The sequence below is a fragment of the Grus americana genome, chromosome 2 (assembly GCF_028858705.1).
Source record: "Grus americana isolate bGruAme1 chromosome 2, bGruAme1.mat, whole genome shotgun sequence".
NCBI lineage: Eukaryota > Metazoa > Chordata > Aves > Gruiformes > Gruidae > Grus > Grus americana.
The window spans coordinates 106347612-106365732 of record NC_072853.1 but is presented as its reverse complement, the minus strand read 5'-3'; the positions used below and the strand labels follow the sequence as shown (position 1 = coordinate 106365732).

Sequence of the window (18121 nt, the reverse complement as noted above, 5' to 3'; positions counted from 1 at the left end):
AGCTGCATCAAAGACAGAGCCCAGCTACATAAATGCTTACCAGACAGGGGGACAGTCAGGAGCTTCTCCTTCTTCAAATCTACCTTTCCTTTTGGCCACTGTTTTTATACAGCTTGTTAAAAATAAATTCACTGTAAGTATGCTTTACTGAGGTGGACTGAAGTATACAAGGACAAAGGGACATCACCATTCAAGGTACCTTTCAGTCAATCATTTATTTTTTAATAGCAAGCTTTTAAGTACTACATTCAGACCTGGCAAAGGACACATTTTGCAAGACTGGTCTAAACAACACACCCCCAAAATGACTGCCACATACTAATGAAAACTTACCTAAGCAACACAACACCCAGTTACAGCTTTTTTTTTTTTTTCCCTTCTTCTTACAACAAGTAGATGATTCACTGCTAGATAAACAGCAAATACTACATAGTGACCAATCTGGAGCCTTTCCACTCCTCTCATTTCTCTTGACACGTAACTTTCCTTTAACTGATAAGATACTATAGTCTGGAAGGAACCTGCAGTCTGTACAAAGAGCTATTATCTTGTGAAGAGAAACTGTTAAAAAGCAAGATTTTCTCATTAATACATAAAGGAACTTTATTTCCTCTTTAACTGAAGGCTTTTCTTCTCCCTCCCCTCCCCCCAATGCCAACTTGCTCACTTTCATTCAGCAACATCAGGGAGAATTTACCAGAAGCAGCAGCACCAGGATTTGGCTTTGACACAGCTGGTTTAGTTTTCCTCAGAGTTTCACAGTACTAGGGTACATTTCAAGTACTGCGGCGCTGGCAAGGGAACAGACAACTTTCAGTTCTATCTTTTCCGAATCTCTGCTTTATAAAGCCTGTGCTGTAAGTTAAAATACAAATGGGTACTTAATAAATTGAAACTACTTGGAGTCACCACTTCACTTTGTGCAACTCTGTTGCTCCCATCCCACAGGTAAGTATCAAGCAACTAACAATCAAAATCTACCAGCAGCAAAGAATGATGGTGGGTCTGCCCGGTGCTCACATCAATAAAAGGGGCTACATGAAACTATCAAGGGGCTCCTTCTGAAAATTGCACCCAGAAACCTAGAGAAAGTTATCTCAGACAGACTTAGATATGGACACAGATGTATCATAGCCATGAATGTATTGGTTTGGGGAGTGTGTTGGAGAGATCCCAGTAGGAGTGCTTGTAGAATTTTAGTTTCTCAGGTTTTTTGTTTTTCCTGGAAGCTTTTTTCCTTGATGGTTTGAACACCTATGAATTTTGATTTCTTCCTGATATTTTGAACCATGTACAAATGCTAGTCAAAGAGGTGTAATTACATTGGCATGTACTGTTAGTTTCTGTATTTGAACCAAAGTTATTACACATTGAGGTAAAAGGAAATCTTGCTCAGATTCATCCTAACCTCTGACCTGTTTACAAGACATATGGCAAAGCTCTTGGCAGCTTTGGTAGGTAAGCACACTGACACAGCTTTTGTGAATTTGAGACTTCCAGCACTGGGCTGTGAGAACTCAAATCCAGAGCAAACTGACAGACTTCCCCCCCCCCCCCCCACACACACCCCCCCAAGGCCTTTCCCTTCAAAGTACTGATTCTCTCCTGGTTCAGTGCTTTTTACACCGAATCTGACTGATGAAGAGGGTCTTCAGGCAGTTCCTTCACCAGGCAAGCTTCCTTCCAACAATACTATTTCTGCTAAGTTGAAAACAACTAAATCCTAAGAACTTTGGAATCAACCTCCAGCAGGACAGACAGGAGAAATATGTTAAAGAAATACATAACTACCACTCCCGCTGAACAAATGAGGTATTTTACATTTAGCTGTTCATCTGCAAAATCTGCACCTTAGCGCAGGCAATGGCCACATTCCTTCCACATCCAAATCTCTCACCTCCCTCTCAAACCCTCACAGGGATTCTAAAGCGTCTAAAGAATATGGAAGGGAGGAGGTGGAAGAAAGCGATCCATCTAGAACTGAAAAGTAGTGCAAACACCTCTAAGTGAAAAAGGCTACTACACTTCAGATGAAAAGACAATACCATTCTCTTACTAGGAGGTAAATCACACATGCAACAAGTAAATAGACTATTTTATTAACATGGAATAACAGGAGTTGAACATTAACCAGGCTAAATCAGTACGGGGGATCAAAACCCTTATTCCTGGACAACTTGCAGAAAGGACCTATTAAGCTTTCCCAAGATTTAATTCTGCCACAGATATCCCATGGAGAAGAGACAAATATGCTCAATTCTACACAGCAAGGGAGAAGAGTGAGGGAAAACAGCAGTAAGGAGCAGGCAGCAATGCCAGAGGCAGCTGAGTCTCTGTAGTCTGTGCATCCAGGAGGACGATCTCTTTATTGTTTCTGCAAGTGATCAGACTGAAGGACTAAGGATTAGACAGAGCATAATGCAACTGGAAAAATTCAAATAAACAAACAGATGGCTGCTCTTGTGAATTTTAGCAAATTAATGCAGAGAAAACCTTCATGCCTCAGTGAGGAAGGGTCAGACACTTCCTCATTTGGAGATTGAATTCCAGAGGCATCTGTCACCCACTGTGCACACATCACTCACTGGCTCCTCAGAGAGCCTCCACAGGCGTTGCCTTATTCTGGAACATGCCTGAATAGCACGGTAATAAAAGCACATCATTATACAACTCCAATTACCTACTACAGCACCCCACTCCCCAACAAAAGCAGGGAACGCTATTGTACAAAGTAAGGAAATAAACCGAGGTAATATTTATACTTAGTCCAGGGGAAATTCCAGAAACATGGATTCCTAGGAACTTTAACATTAATATGAAATTAATTTCCTTTACACAGCAAAAAAAATAAACAACACATCATATGTTACTCACCCCTGCAGGAAATGCCTTGGCTATCAATTACTTGTTTGCAGATTCCACAAATTTTGGATTTCTTAAAAGACTTGTTTTTGAAGGTGTGAGGCCTTGAAGCTGTTTCTTGAGGCTGGAAGCAAGGGAAATAACATCAGACCTCCTGTCAGCTTTTGAGTCATACTTTTAAGTGAAATATAGATAATTTTAAATTAAACATAACAGTAGCGTGTCAGTAGTACAACAGTAGTATGTTGAAGTGCTCTCACCCTCTCTCTCATCCTCATTCCTATTGAATAACATGAGCTTTCCACTCTCAAGCGTGGGAAGCAACAGAACATGAGGAACCTCTTGCACATCAGGACACAGACACTGCAAGACATTTTATATCTTAACTTCAGAATTCATTCTATGACTTATCTTGTAAGTGGAAATACAGAATAATCTCTATGATATGAATCAACACCATTATGACCTAAGGTCTTACCTATATAAAAATTTTTCATTGGTTCAGCTTAAACTGGTTAAAAATAACATAAGCAATGCTCCATAACAGTAGCCAATTTAAGTCATCTGCTGCAGAAGACAGCTTGGGCTTTTCATTTAATAAATGGACAGAAGTGCAAAAGTCAATACTATATATGCAGTGGACATTATATGGCTTCTATAACTTAGGAAACATTTGGGTAACATAACAGAAGGGGCTACCAAAAGCCTATTACAGAGTCAGTATCTCCTCTGAAAGGGTACAACCACCTTCACTTTCATTGGCAGACTGTTTGGAAATACCAGTTTCCTATTCAAAAACAAAAATATATTTTGCCAGACAATGAAAATTCCCAAATGATTCTCACATTCCTCATTTTCATTTCACATTTGCACCTTTGTGTCCTTAAATTCAGTACTGCAAATGGGCTTGCATTCAATGCTTCAACACCTGCACTGAGTTTTAGCATCACAAGTGTCTAGAAGCAGAAAGCTGTCCCTCCACATGCTGCCAGGCCACCGCAGAACCAGGCTTCCACTCAATGCATCTTATGAGAAAGTTTCCCAGCATGGTGCAACGCACAAGTCTATGGCAATGCAGTAACATAGGATTTCTTCGTGCTTTGAGCAATTCAACATATGGCTCTAGACAAAATGTTTACCATCTCCAAAAACATCTACAAAACAGCTGCTTGGCAGGCACAAGAACAGCCGTAAAAATCAATATCACCTTCCAAGTACTGCCTCCATATGGGGCTACCCGAAATGGCAGAGGAGCCCTGAGGAACACCAATGATAGCAACTGACCACCCTCAGCAGGCCTGGGTGCTCAGAGGCCACACACAGTCAGCCTGATCTTGGGAACAGCTTCAGGAAACATTGTTGATCTTGCTCACAGTATAAAGCCAAGATAATTAACATACTTCCATAAACACCATGGCAGAAATTACTTAGCCTGAAGGAATAAAACTCAGGTTGGACTCTCAGGAAAAATCTTTCTACCAGTGAAGTGTATTAATCAACAGAAATTAGTGAGAGAAATAGTAGAATAGCCCACATCCTTGAAAGGCTGAAGCAGTGGATGAAACACTTGAGAAATAAATTTGAATTGTAATTACAATGCTTTATTAGACACTTTGATCAGAAGCCGAAGTCACAGATTCCCCTGTATCCCCTACTGCTGTCACTTCCACCACGTTACTTCAGGTTAAATCAAAAGATGTTGTCAGAATTATGATTCATATTAAAAGTAAACCATAAAGAAAAAGAACAGCTGAACTTCAACATTATGTAGGAACATACGGGATTACAAACAGATTAAATTTATTATTTTCAAAAAATATCTGTCATGATTGGTTGTTTCGCGTTTGAAAATATGGGAGATGTTTTTGAAGAAACGGAGGTCTAAGAGGAAGGAAAAGTGTCATTACATCCAGGTAACTTCACTAATCTGATGTGAGGAGGTTCTGCACCATAATGGGTCCAGGCATCGTGCCCAAAGAGCTGAGAATCCCTCATCTCCACAGCCTCTTCTATGTAAAAAATTCAGCAATGTCATCATCTACACCAGTTGCTACAGTTTCTCAGCTTTGTAGATATATAGATAAAACCCAGAATTCTTATTTTAGATTTTATCTACTCTTCTTCCCTGAAGAATTCTGCTTCTGGGTCAAGTTTACAGGACATGTCTGCAACTCTTTGAAAAGGGTAGTTTTGCAGAGCTTGCAGTTTTGAAGAAATTCATGGATAAACTTCACATAAAGTTTATTCTGTTTCTAGGCCTGCTTTTCTATTTCCTACCTCCCAAACACTTCTTCACAAGCTCTTCAATGTTTGTGGTGTTCCAAAGACAACTGTCACAAGAACTCACTGTTTAACTTAGTGGAAGTAAGTCTTGACTTCATTTGATGTTTACATTACAAATGAAATGGACAGACTGACTAGTTGACCAATTAAAGTAATTTTCCTCTGTGGCATTTTGGAAATATTCTGTAATGCAGCCTTTGCATCTGAATTTAAGAAAAAAATGTACATTTTTTTGTTCCCTATTGTTAATTTTAAGTACATTCCACTATAGGCTCTCCACACAATTCAGTTCAACAGTTCATTTAGGAGTACTCACAGCCATTTATACAAGAACTCTACATAATCTACCATGAAACCTAGAGGAGCCTGGATCAAGGTTTCTTTGTTGTCACCTGGTACAGCCTTTGTGATTCTCCACTAAGGAAGATGCCAAGGAGAGACAGAGAAAGAAAAAGAAGGAAAGCAACCATGGCAGGCAGCAAGCAATGCTACTTTCATAAGGCTCAAGAGTGGAATCTAAACTGTGTATAATCGTCAGGAGTGAAAACTGGAAGAGAACAGTGCAGAACCACAGGTTAAAGACTGAGTTTTTGCCTGAGGAAGAGGTTGTAATTATGTCTGGTCTCAATTGCTAGCATTATGAAATTCTTTTTTGTTTACCACACAAGGAAATATTTTTGGCCATGCTCCGCTCTCTATGGCACACAGAAATCTAATGAAGCTGAAAGTTTATCCCAGACTTGCAATGTAACACAGCAGACTGTGTAAAGATTTACATGGACATCCTCAGCTATGATGAATTTCAAATACTCCTCATCACTGAGCATTTTCATTATGTAGCAACATGCTGATCATAATCAGATAAAAAAATTCACAGCAACTCTGTCAAAGACTTTTGAGAAGAGAAAACCAATTTACACAAAAAACCCCCACCATTCTCCAGATTTCAATTAAGCCAATACAGACTAAAGCACTCAAGATACACAACTTGGGTTTTGGCAATACTGATACAGCAATTCCTCCTTGGTAGAGACTTAATACTGGTTCATTACACCTACAGAAAAGGCATTCACAATATTATTCCCAAATACCATACTACATCATAACAGTTAATCATTCAACAAAGACCAGAACCAAGCAATATTTTTTTTATTTCAACTCCATGTTTCCAATATGTAAACTGCAACTGTGATAATGGTTCATTCTTTAAAAAGATAGTCACAGGGCTTAGATCTTTTATCAAAAAATCAAGCAAACATTGTAAAATTAAACCTGTTTAAATAATCTTCAAGAAAAGTGTGTAGTCACATACATATGTGCTCAATAAAAAGAAAGAGTAATCAAACTTAGCTGATTATTTATTACTCCTACAGAATTGGTTCTCTCCAATGTCATCCAGGCAGTGACTAAATTATACTTATGAGGAAATACAAGTCTCAACAAAAATAATTAGACTTTTAAAATTAAATCATTAATTCCAGATGTTACTCTATGTGGTGAAAAAGAAAAAGAGCCAAAAAACTGTTTGTACGTTATTTCTCTATCTCCAAAACTTGTAATAATCCATGCCATATACTTCAGCTAAGAGAAAATTATAAACATACATGCAAAGCCCTATAAACTTTCCCTATGTCAGACTCTACTCAATTTTACTTGGCCCATAAAAGCCCTCTCACCAGAGAAGCAAGTCATATATTTGCTTTATGTGTTTTGTTCACTTCCTGTCCATGGTCATGCAAATATGATCCCTTTTCCCTATCTCTCTCTAAACCACTTAACAACCAATACTGCAATTTCCTGGGACACTCTTTGTGCATTCTTCTCCAAGGTAGCTTTAAAATCACTGGCTGATATAATGCTTATGACTCTTATTTTAAATACGGTGGGGGTGTAGCCGTGTATTAGCAGAATGGGTATTTCACCACCTTTTTATGGGCTAGGGAAATGCCAAAAAAGTTCAAGTAAGGGATGACTGAACGCAGTCTTCATGAAAAGACTGAGCCCCACTTAAAAAACTTTGCAAAACTAAACCATACTTCTATTTCTGTAAGATTGCTCCAAAAATAAATCACACTACTAAGGAAAAAAACACCACAGCCAGCTATGGGGAATGCCAGACAACTCAACCCTTTCAGCCCTTTCTGTTAAGGTTATTCGTCATTACTTCTGTCACATCTCTACTTCCTCTGCTCCCATCTCTTACAAGAGGTCTGCACAGCAAAAGTGCCATGATTTCTGCACAGTTACTTAAAGCTCCCATGGAGAAGTCAAAGAATAAAATTCCATCAGGTTACCCAGAGGTCCCCATAACTAGCATTCCTGAAGAGAATAGTGACGAGACAGGACTGCCCAAAATACAACAGCTGGTATTATTAATCACAGAAAATAGTTTAGAGCGTCTCTCTTCCCTCCCTAAAGTAAATAGCATTTTTAACTTTCCTATTCCTGAACCAGTGTTTCACATTTGCTGCAGGTTTCATTTCCAGAAAAATATTTAAGAGTGCCTACCATGCATACAGGCCAAGTAATAGGATACTAATCTATCCAGCCTCTAAAATGGCTTTTAGAATAACAGGGCTGACCACAACTTTTTGGTAACTATAAAAAGTGATTATGTCAAAAGTCTCACTCACACAAGGACAAGACGAATGTACAATGAAGAATCTTCCAGAAATAGCAAACACCATAACACATGAGATTCTCTGCAGCTCTTCCACATGAGAATAATTTCTTGGAAAACATACTATTGCTTCAAAAGTAGCACAGTATTTCAGCTGAATTACATTAACTGAACATATCACACACATTTAAGTACATGCACAACTACTAACAGTGAACATATACATTCTGAAGAGCCCATGCTACATGACAAGAATACGGGACAGTGGCCAAAAAAAAAAAAATATGAAAAACACCAAAGGAATTTTACACAGACTGAAATAAGGCATTTCTGGCTGTTTCACTCACATTCAGAGATTATTTCTACAGTGACAGACATAGCACACACACATATACTTACATACACACTAAAATGTACAGAAATAACTAGTTATACTACTATTGCTATCATTTACTATTACCAAATAACTTCAGAGGAATTGTCAAGACAAGAAAGTATTTGTTAAACCCCCCATATACTCCCCATTCATTCAAGACATTTCACAGAAAGACAGACAAGCAGCCCAAGCTAGAGAAAAGACATTTGACTCAGGATCGTGCAGCCTGAGCTGGCATATCCCTCCCAGTGGAGTCTGCTCCTGACTTGTGACTCAAGTGAGGGCACATGGAGATGGTGAGGAAAAAAAAGCCCCATTGAACCAGCTGAGTAAAGTTCATGTCAAGGGGGGAAAAAATCCTATGATTTGGTAGTACAAAATTGACGTACTGTGTGAGCATAAGGGGCCAGAGAATAATAGAAAATGACAGAAAAAGAATTTTAAAATATTTGGTGCTATAATTTTAAGCAGCTTTTGTAGTTTCCCAGACAAAAGAAATCAGGGGTCTTCATTGTTTTAATAAGAAACTCTGCCTAGGTACCAGGGTTTCAAAGCTATACACTTTTCCAAAACAAAACTAAAAAAGAAGTTTCTGTCCAAATCACCTTAAAGGACTTACATAGATTTAAAGAAATAGGTTAGGGATGTGCAAAGCACCTACATTCAAAGTTTACTCAGTACATCAACAGCCAATTGTAGAAAATACAGCTCAAAACATAAGGTATGCTTTACTGGGGTCAGCACATCTATCACCCTCCCAAGCACTTCAGTACTGCATCAAAAGGAAACACTATTCAAACAGAGCAAGCCGGCCCTGCCCCTTTAGTGTCCAGCTCCCTCCATGCTCCTGCTGTACCAGGGATTCTGGAAGGTCCATCCCTGACCCATCCTCTTAACATCTGTTAACAGACTTGCTTTCTACTAATTTTGTCAAACTCTGCTTTGAACATGCTGGTACTGACTGCCCCACAACCACCTGTGGCAGCGAGTTCCAGAAGGTCATAGTTCCCCTTGTTTAAAGTACCTTCATTTGTTCATTTTAAAGTAAACTCCCATCAGTTCTGACACTTGTTAGTTTCTGCACTATGAGACCGCATGACTAGTTCTGCCTAGTTCAACCTACTCACCACCTTTGGTTTTGTAAAAAACCTTGACCATATTCCCCCTAAACTTTCTGTTCTCCAAAATGAAGAGTCCCAGTCTTTTCGGTCTCCTCCCAAAAAGCAGATGTTCCATCCCCTTGACCATTTTGGTCATCCCTTTCTGGACATGCTCTCATTCCACTATATGCTTTTTTGCATGCTGGGACCTGATACATAATGTTTCAAAGTTTCAAGTTAACAATTGAAAAGAAAAGGATAGATTTGGTCCACAGCCTGTTCAACTTGCACAGCCTAGCACTTGGGTCTCTAGATCTACATTTCCAGGATACCTGCTTCCGATTCCAGTTGCCAGAAAAAACACATTGGTCATGAGCTGAAAGGAAAATTGTAGTGGCTCTCACACACAAAGCTTTTCACCTTAGCTCTGTCACTTACAGCTCTGAACTAAAAAGTTAAAAGCCAGACTACACAAGGCAGCACAAGATGCCATATAGAAGCAGCAGCACAAACCTAGTCTGCCATAGCGTCAGTCCCCTACCAAGTGACCCGCGCAGAGGGAGCCATGAGAATGTAACAGCAAATTCACTGCTCTCTGTCAAGAGAGAGGGCCTATGCCTCATGTATTACTCTGTCATGCCACATACATTTACATTTGTAGACAGTTCACCTTGGAGGAGGTCCTTCATCTAGATCATGAATTGCATATGCTCTTCTTGAAGTTTTAAATTCTGGAGATAAAGCGCTATCAGCTTTCTTTGAAAGATGGTTTCCACAGGATGCAGAGGCAATATAAGAGAGTAAAGTGTTTGGAAAAGACTGATCATCAAATAAATCTCTCTCACTACTTTAAAGTTTGAGGTTGCCACCTCAAACTTTAAACAATATACAGAAACTTTTTAATATTTGCTGTTTTCCCAGACAGTTTCAAGTCCTTCCCCTCATGATCTGGCTGAGATTTCAGTCCAGAAAGCAACAGGTCCAGGTCTATCTAGAGCAGCACCCAAGGGGGTCTGAATGAATGTTCATTAGCAGCCCGGCACTTCTTCCAGCAGGATGCAGGCAGAGCAGCAGCACACCTGCTGGAGAAAGGCAAGAAGGCTCCCTTTCCCCAGTCAAATCCTCACTGCTCTTCTTGATCCAAATATCCCTAGGAATCAGTTGCCTCTAGAGCGCAGTTGGTCATCTCCACTCCTCCCAGCAGGGATAAACAGAGGGGCCTGTGGTCGCTCCTCACTCATAATGTAAAATAGCAGCAACGCTCACATTTTTCCATTTCATCAGTTCTTTGCATTTTTGTTTCAACACCTTCATTTCTCCACTGCACATGAATCCGTATTAGTGGAAAATCAGTTAGGAGACAGATAGAAAGACCATTAAGACAATTGTTACTCCAAACACTGGAAAACATCTTTTTCATCCTCATCTCATTAGCAAACCAACACTTTGTTCTGTGTGGGAAAATACTGTACAAAGGAAATGCCTGAAAGCAGCAAAGGCCTACGTACATCATGAAAGCTCAGTGCTTGTCAATTTCTTTTATTTTCTTTTTTTTTGTTCAATGAACTGGCCTTGACATCTCTGAGGCTACAACACTGCTTTCATTACATGAAGATTGGAACTCCCACATATTCAGAGCTAGACATTTGAAGACTAGAATTCACGTCTTTAAATAACATTGGAAAAAAACACTATTTCTGAATATACCTGGGTTATCTTCAGTTCACAAAAAAACAAATGGTGAAGGGCATAACAAAAACAAAAATTCAAAGTCATCAGGTATCTACCCTTGAAATGCTGACTTTTTTTAAATCATCTTCACCTGGAATCACTAATCAAATCTCTTCCCACTGCAGATGAATTCTTGCAGGTACACAAAAACATCAAGCAAAGAACACACTTCTATGCATATTTTCTCCCTCTGTCTTGATAATCCCCAGCAAATGCACAAAGGACTGTGGCAATGCACAACCTAATCCTCCTATGACTTGATGCAGTTAGTTAGAAGGCCAAATACCAAAGAGCTACCAAGAACTATGTCTCACAGTAATTTCTGATGTGATAAGAACCAGATATTAAAAAACAAAACAACCCCTAGCCCCCAAACTCCTCCACTCCCCCCAAAAAACCACCCCACCAAAAAAACAACCAGGCAAGTTACCAAATCTGCAAAGCAAGTGGAGAAAGGGAGAGCAGAAGCAAAAGAAGAGGTCAGACCCAGGCTAGAACAAGGACAGATGGCAGCAGCTGTGTGCCAGAACACTGACCAGGAAAACAGCTGAGAGGGATGTAGATGCCTGTCAGTAAATCAGTCACCAAGAAATGGAAGAAATATTATTAATACTAATGCAGCAAATAATTTTAGCAATTTCATATAGGCTAATTTTGCTACACAGCTTTAGCTTTCCCTCCTACCCTCACAATCCTGCTTGGGGCAGGTGTGCTACACCAATACATACTGAATTTGGCACTTTAAGTTCATGCAGGTATTTTATTGTCAGCACTGCTACCTTTCAGAGAAATTTTCCCCCCGTCCCCATCCTCCAGAGAAAGTCAGCATTCCAGGCTAGAAATATGGAGGTAAGCAAGCTGATAGTTGCACACTTCATATACATGTGCATTTAGCAGCTGCTGTGCTAAGGAAGCATACACACTGAAAGTGCATATATCTGGAAGTGTATCAGTCTTCTGTAACATCACTATGTTACATCTTCAGGAAGTTGAAAATAACCTGCTTCCCAAGTCTGCAGGAAAATCTCATTAAAGGTGATTCAGTAGGATGGAAAAATGGCAACCTCAGTTTAGTTTCCTCCTCTCCCCACACACATCCTTATTTAACTACTTTATTTCAACCCAGGCTATCAGTGTGGCCCTTGGGACCTACAACACAGGTAGTATTAATGACTGCATGAAGTCTACATGGCCATTGTACTTTGAAAGGCTGGGGTTACACTAAGCAGGGAATGGAGTGCAGACCAGCATCTGTTGCCAGAACATCTTCACTCAACACCTATGCTCCCCACCCCAAAGTACATATTTCAATCTATTCCCCTAGGCCAGAAGCAATGGTATTCCTAACACTCCTGGTTCAGTATATAAACAGCTCTAATTAAACACACAATCCCATACAGCTTATCATCTGCACTAATGACAGTAAGTCACACAGAAAACAGCACTCTGTGTGTATGTGTATGACTGTATGACTGGAATTATGTCCTTAATTATTTCCTCATTTTATAAAGTTATCTTACTTCATATAGTTAAGACAGTTCCAATTGTAGCCAAAAAGATAGGCCTGTAACGAAGGCCTACTTGTACTATATGTGATAAGAAACTATTCATTATTACTTTAGGTAGAAGGCTAACGATTCTTAGAATGAGCACCTGCTACACATGATAAAAAGGAGGAGCTACAAGACACTTCAAGGTCCTTATGTACGTACTTTTCAGAAAGGGAGGACACTAATTGCCTCCAGCAGCATCCTTATCTTCCTGAGGCATATAGCGAACAATTACCAACACCGAAGTATTGAGAAACTAGGGGAGAGGTAATTTGGGCCAGGGTCCCCACGACCACCGACCCATAAGCCCCCTACCCAAATTATACCACCTACTCAAAAGATAGAGGTGGAGAAAGGAACTGAGCATGTGTTCTAGTTTGCATGCTAGGTGAAGAAATATGAACCAATCATTGTAATGGGGAGTGTACTACTTTGTAATCTTTGTAACATTTGTGTATAAATATGACAAGAGAACCAGCATTAGGGGTGCCTGACTTGAGGAACTATCCTCCTGACACCCAGAGCTGCAATAAAAGGAAATGCCTGCTACTTAATGCTAAATTGGTGTTAAGGAGTTTTCTTTTATTCCCAAATTTGGGTGACACGATCAGTAATCTAAACCAATGTTTTTTATAGAACAACTTAAAATAGGCACCTTTTCTGCACTTCACTAAACCTGAGGACCCCAAATTTTTGACTTAGAAAATTTTCTATTCAGCAATTTAAGAAGTTAGGGAGAAGCCAAAGTAGAACATAAAAATCTTCGTTGTGCACTTCTGGGTAAAACTTCTTTTCTTTCATAACATCTAGTTTCACCTTTGGTAGCTATTTTACTAAAGCTTTGCCATTTTTTTCTCCATCAAGTTAAATCAACCATTTTCAGGAAACAGAACCAAACTAATATTACAGAGACTTCTACAAAAATGGTTTTATAAGATAATGTAAGTGCCACTCCAAAAATCAGAAATGTTTACTCAACAATCCTGCACCAGGATGTAATTTCACTACTTTAATTGGACAGCAGACAACTTGTGGTTAGCCATTGATTTTGTATTTTTCCTGGTGTTCCTCTGTGGTCTTGTCAGATAAGTTTATGGGAACACAAGCTGATGAAAAACACTCTACTTGCAACTGTAGATTTTGCATACCTTCTATTTATTTTCCTCTGATATTACAAGATTAGTTGTACCAACCACTCTGAACACATCTCTCAACGTGTTTATCATGTGGTAACAGTATACTAAATCAGAAAATCTCAATCACATTACCTTCCTGCTACTAACCACAGACGGTATTGTACAGAGTCTGTGCTCACCTAAGCCCTAACAGGCAAATTAGAGGAAATTTTGAGAGCACAAAGGCTAGTACTAGGTTGGTTTGTATTTTTACTGAAGAACATGAGCCCCACACAGAAAAAGAAAAAAAAAAGAAAAAGCCCAAGGAACAGTGGCAAAACTTCCTGGTTAAAACTATGATTCATACTTGTCGTGGTTTAACCCCAGCCAGCAACTAAGAACACAGCCACTCGCTCAGTTTACCCCTTCAGTGGGATGGGGGAAGAGAATTGAAAAGAAAAAAAAGAAAAAAAAAGAGAAAACTCATGGGTTTAGATAAAGACAATTTAATAGGACAGAAAGGGAAGAGAATAAGAATGACAATAATAATAATAATAAAGATAAAAGAATATTCAAGACAAGTGATGCACAGCATAACTTCTCACCACCTGAAGCCAATGCTGCCCTGCCTCCTGGCCCATTCCCTCAGTTATATACTGAGCATGACATCATATGAGAAGTTGAAAAGTCCTTGACTGCTTAGCAACAACCAAAATATTAGCGTGTTATCAACATTATTCTCGGCCTAAATCCAAAACACAGCACTACACCAGCTGCTAGGGAGAAAACTAACTCTATCCCTGCTGAAACCAGGACAATAATACAACATCACTTTCATGATGCACAACTATTCAAAAAAGGCTAAGGAGGAATCAAGGTTAGCCTGATGACAACAAATACATCACTCACTGTGGCAAACAGCAAAATAAGGCTCCTCTTCTGATCCTCACCCTGCTTCCTCTTCCTACTCTGGTACCTGAATCAGTACTACAGAAAACAGGCTGTTCAGGCTCTGGCAGACATGCCTAGCACAATATGCACACTTGATATACAGAAAGAGAAAGCACTTACCATATCAGATTCAAGCTTTGCCTTTATTTGAGAGTGGAACTCACAGTAAATGTATTAAATTATATAAAGTTCAGTTCACATATACATTATGATGTTTGGCCTGCAGCTCTGAGAACAAGAAAAATTCAACAGCAAAGCATACCATGTTATGGTAAAATAATGTGTCTATAGCAAGCTAATAATCATAATTATACCTACTTCTGCTGAACCGCCTGTTCTTATACCTCAAAAACTTCAAATTAAGTTACCCTTACCTCCACCTTATTATTGTAACCATTTTCAAAGTCATTCAATTACAGCATGGAGATAGGATAACACCCTCGCCTGCCTGTCCTAATGGTCTCCACCTTTGCGATTAGGTATTCCCATTCAAACATCAACCTCTAGTAGAAATACAAGAAAATAGCCATCTTGACAAATTACATGAATTCCAGTCACTGACTAGCACAGGTTGCTACTAAATGGGAGCCCTGTGGGCTCCCACCCAGTCAGAAAAAGGTTTGTTGCTACTGGCCTGAAGCTTGGAACTTCAATTCCTGTCCTCTGCCATGTGAATGAAGCAGGATAATGTAAAATGGCTCAAGCACACGGATCACATTCAGCTACAAGATCTAAAGCTCTTCTGGAAATGGAAATCAAACACAATAGACATTTATAAAGTTATTACACAGTGCCTGCTCTGTAGCTGATTAACTTGCTCACTGACCCAAGGACAAATAGTTAAACTATTATGTTGAGAAAAACAGTTACATAAAACGCAACTGTTACTTAAGTCAACTGATCTGCTCCTTCCTAGTAGCTCAAAATAATATTACTTTAAATTCCCAAATAACTATCCTAGCTATTTCCCTGGTACTAAAATCAGTATGTCTTATCACAGTGAGTAAACAAAACAAAACAAAAATAAATCACTAAAACATATGTTGAACTTGACTTTCATTATCCTTTTTAAAGGCCCAAATAATCCACTTCAAACTAAGTTCTTCCTTCTAACAACCAGGAAGCTCTACAAACCCTTACTCTTCTTATCAAATACTCTCCAATCCCATCAGTATCACTTCATCAGTGTTCTTCAGTTTCCATTCTCTTGTCTGCTGCACCAAGGGTACTTTCATATTAGCACACTGGAAGAGTACTCTGTTCTCTCCCCTTCTCTCAGAACAGTGACAATTTCTTTTAAAGCATTTGTAATTTTTACTCTATGGTAAATTGGATTTCTTTTCTTGCACTTTTAGAGGATTTAATTCATTATCATGACAGTTACTGCTCCCTCTGCCCCACAGAATAAAAACAAAACATTCCTAGAACAGATACTTCAAATAAAGCAAAGTTCTAGATCACAGCAATTTACAAAAGTAACAGTCCCATGGTACACTTGCCAAAACCTGAAATAATTTCATGGGAATGTACAACAAAATACAAGTCAGACTACAGAATGCTCATTTCAAAGGCTCATCCTGGTTTTGATATCCAAATGTTCCAGTATGTTCTTCATTATTATAGAGCACATCATGTAGCATATCAATATAGCTACTGAAATCAAATAGAACTTCTGAAGTATCTTTACTGCCTGGACATGTTTATTTGCAGATCTGTTGACAAGGCAGATCTGCAGGCTGGAATTTTTGTAAATGTTGTGAAAAGAAAATACACCTCAGGTCTTGAAAAAACAGTAGTTCTATCTCTGAATGTCTATTAATGAAGAAGAGGTAATCGTTCAAAAGAAAGCTACCAAGTCTCAGTCTAGCCAAAAGTATTAGTCAGCAAGTATTCATCACTCAACAGATTTCACTCAAAATGCCAGGACAGTCAGAAGTTTTACTCTTTCAGGATCTTTGATCTGGCAAAATATGCTTCTTTACAAGCAGCAAGCCATTTGACAAAACCAAGCAACCTGCAAGCATACAGTTAGCTATTCAAGATTTGTATGTTGGCTTTTCAGCATTATGTGACTTTCTTCATATAATCTATTTCAGAGCAGGAAAACCTGTAAAATTTTCAGTCTGTTTTTGCTGTTCAACCTGACACTATATAACAATGTAGCCCTTTCCCTCTCCTTTCCAGCAAACGTACAATTTCCAGATGAGAACCCACTTTTCCACAAACACATAAAACCTTATTGACAAAACCATAGTCAGAACACGCACTGTTCTCCCAAGCAAAAGCATACGCAAAAGAAAGGGAACAAGAGGAAAGAGAGAAGAACTGCCTCTTGCTAACATTCTTTCAGCAAAAATTTATAATCCCTTAATTTTGCCATTCAAACAAACCTGATGCCTCCTGCCATAAAGAGCCTAGCGCCTGTATGCTTGTTTTATTTGTTAATTTTCATTGCACACAAGGCTTTAAGGCAATAAAATTGTTTATAGGCTGCAACCCTCAGCAGCAGAGAAACCACAAGGAATTCACAGATGTGATTACCTTCTTCCAAGTTAAAAGCATTACTTCAGAAACATCAGCATATAAAATGGGTTGAATTGCTGAAGAATGAACATACCTCGGTTTGTCCACCAGCCAACTCTCCAGAAGAACTGTTGTCAGCCTGGTTTAAACAAAGGGTTGCTTTAATTAGTGAAATATTACTAACTGACAGGGCAAATTCCAAAAATACTTCACTACAATTAGAAACCTTCCCCCCCCCCCCCATTAAAACAATTTTTAAATAGGATTTAACCCCTACATGGCCACATGGGTGTGCTCTAAGTATATCCATTTCTCCTCTGTACATCAAATAACAGTTAAGTGAGCAATAAAAATGTTTCCAAAAGCATCTGAAAAAGCTTGTCAATATTATTACCACAGGATCAAGGCACTATTTCATTGCAGTCCTGTTTCAGATCCCACTGGGACTGAAGCTCTTCCAGCCTAGCTCTGCATTGAGTTTAATGCAGGGGGGAGATAAAGGAAAGCAAACTGCCAAACAACTGTTCAAATCAGTTTTCAGTTCAGGTTAAGTTCAATGCACAGCTTATTACTATACTGACTGTAGTTGTCACCTTCCCCTAGCTGCAATTAATTTTCCATCTTTTCACTTTCTAGAAACTGTTCAGTTATTCTTTCACCACCTTGAGCAACCTAACAGGTCACAGTTCACCATGCACCCATGAGACTCCAACCTGTCCCCACACAGTCACCAGCACGTTTTGTTTATGCTTAGCAACTTGAACTACGGAAATCAAAATAAAAAATTACTGCTGACAGAATAGGTAGTAAGACACCAATACCAGTGCAGATCTTTTTAAACAAAGAGATATCATTTTGCATGCAAATAAAGAGTGGAGCTTAGTATTTTTTTCTTAGAACAAGTGATAAAATCCTTTAAAGTTAAGCCAAACCAAACACAAGGATTTAGTAACCTGAACTACTGTAGTCTATACGCTCAAGTACAACAAATGAATCTTTTCCATGCAAAA

The 18121-nt window shown here is 39.0% G+C and overlaps 1 protein-coding gene across 8 annotated transcripts in view; it reads right to left on the bottom strand.

The window, feature by feature from the left end:
• Positions 1-18121, bottom strand: part of TNS3 (tensin 3) — a 262648-nt gene that overhangs the window by 190477 nt on the left and 54050 nt on the right. For 5 of the 8 annotated variants that reach the window (XM_054817660.1, XM_054817661.1, XM_054817664.1 and 2 more), the window contains exons 2-3: positions 17206-17250; positions 2875-2986 (exon numbers count right to left, since the gene is read on the bottom strand). In XM_054817660.1, coding sequence (XP_054673635.1) covers positions 2875-2986; positions 17206-17250 — 157 coding nt within the window. Of the gene's footprint in view, positions 1-2874; positions 2987-14546; positions 14618-17205; positions 17251-18121 lie in introns of those variants that run through there. The other 3 variants (XM_054817662.1, XM_054817669.1, XM_054817668.1) reach the window with 2 other exon arrangements.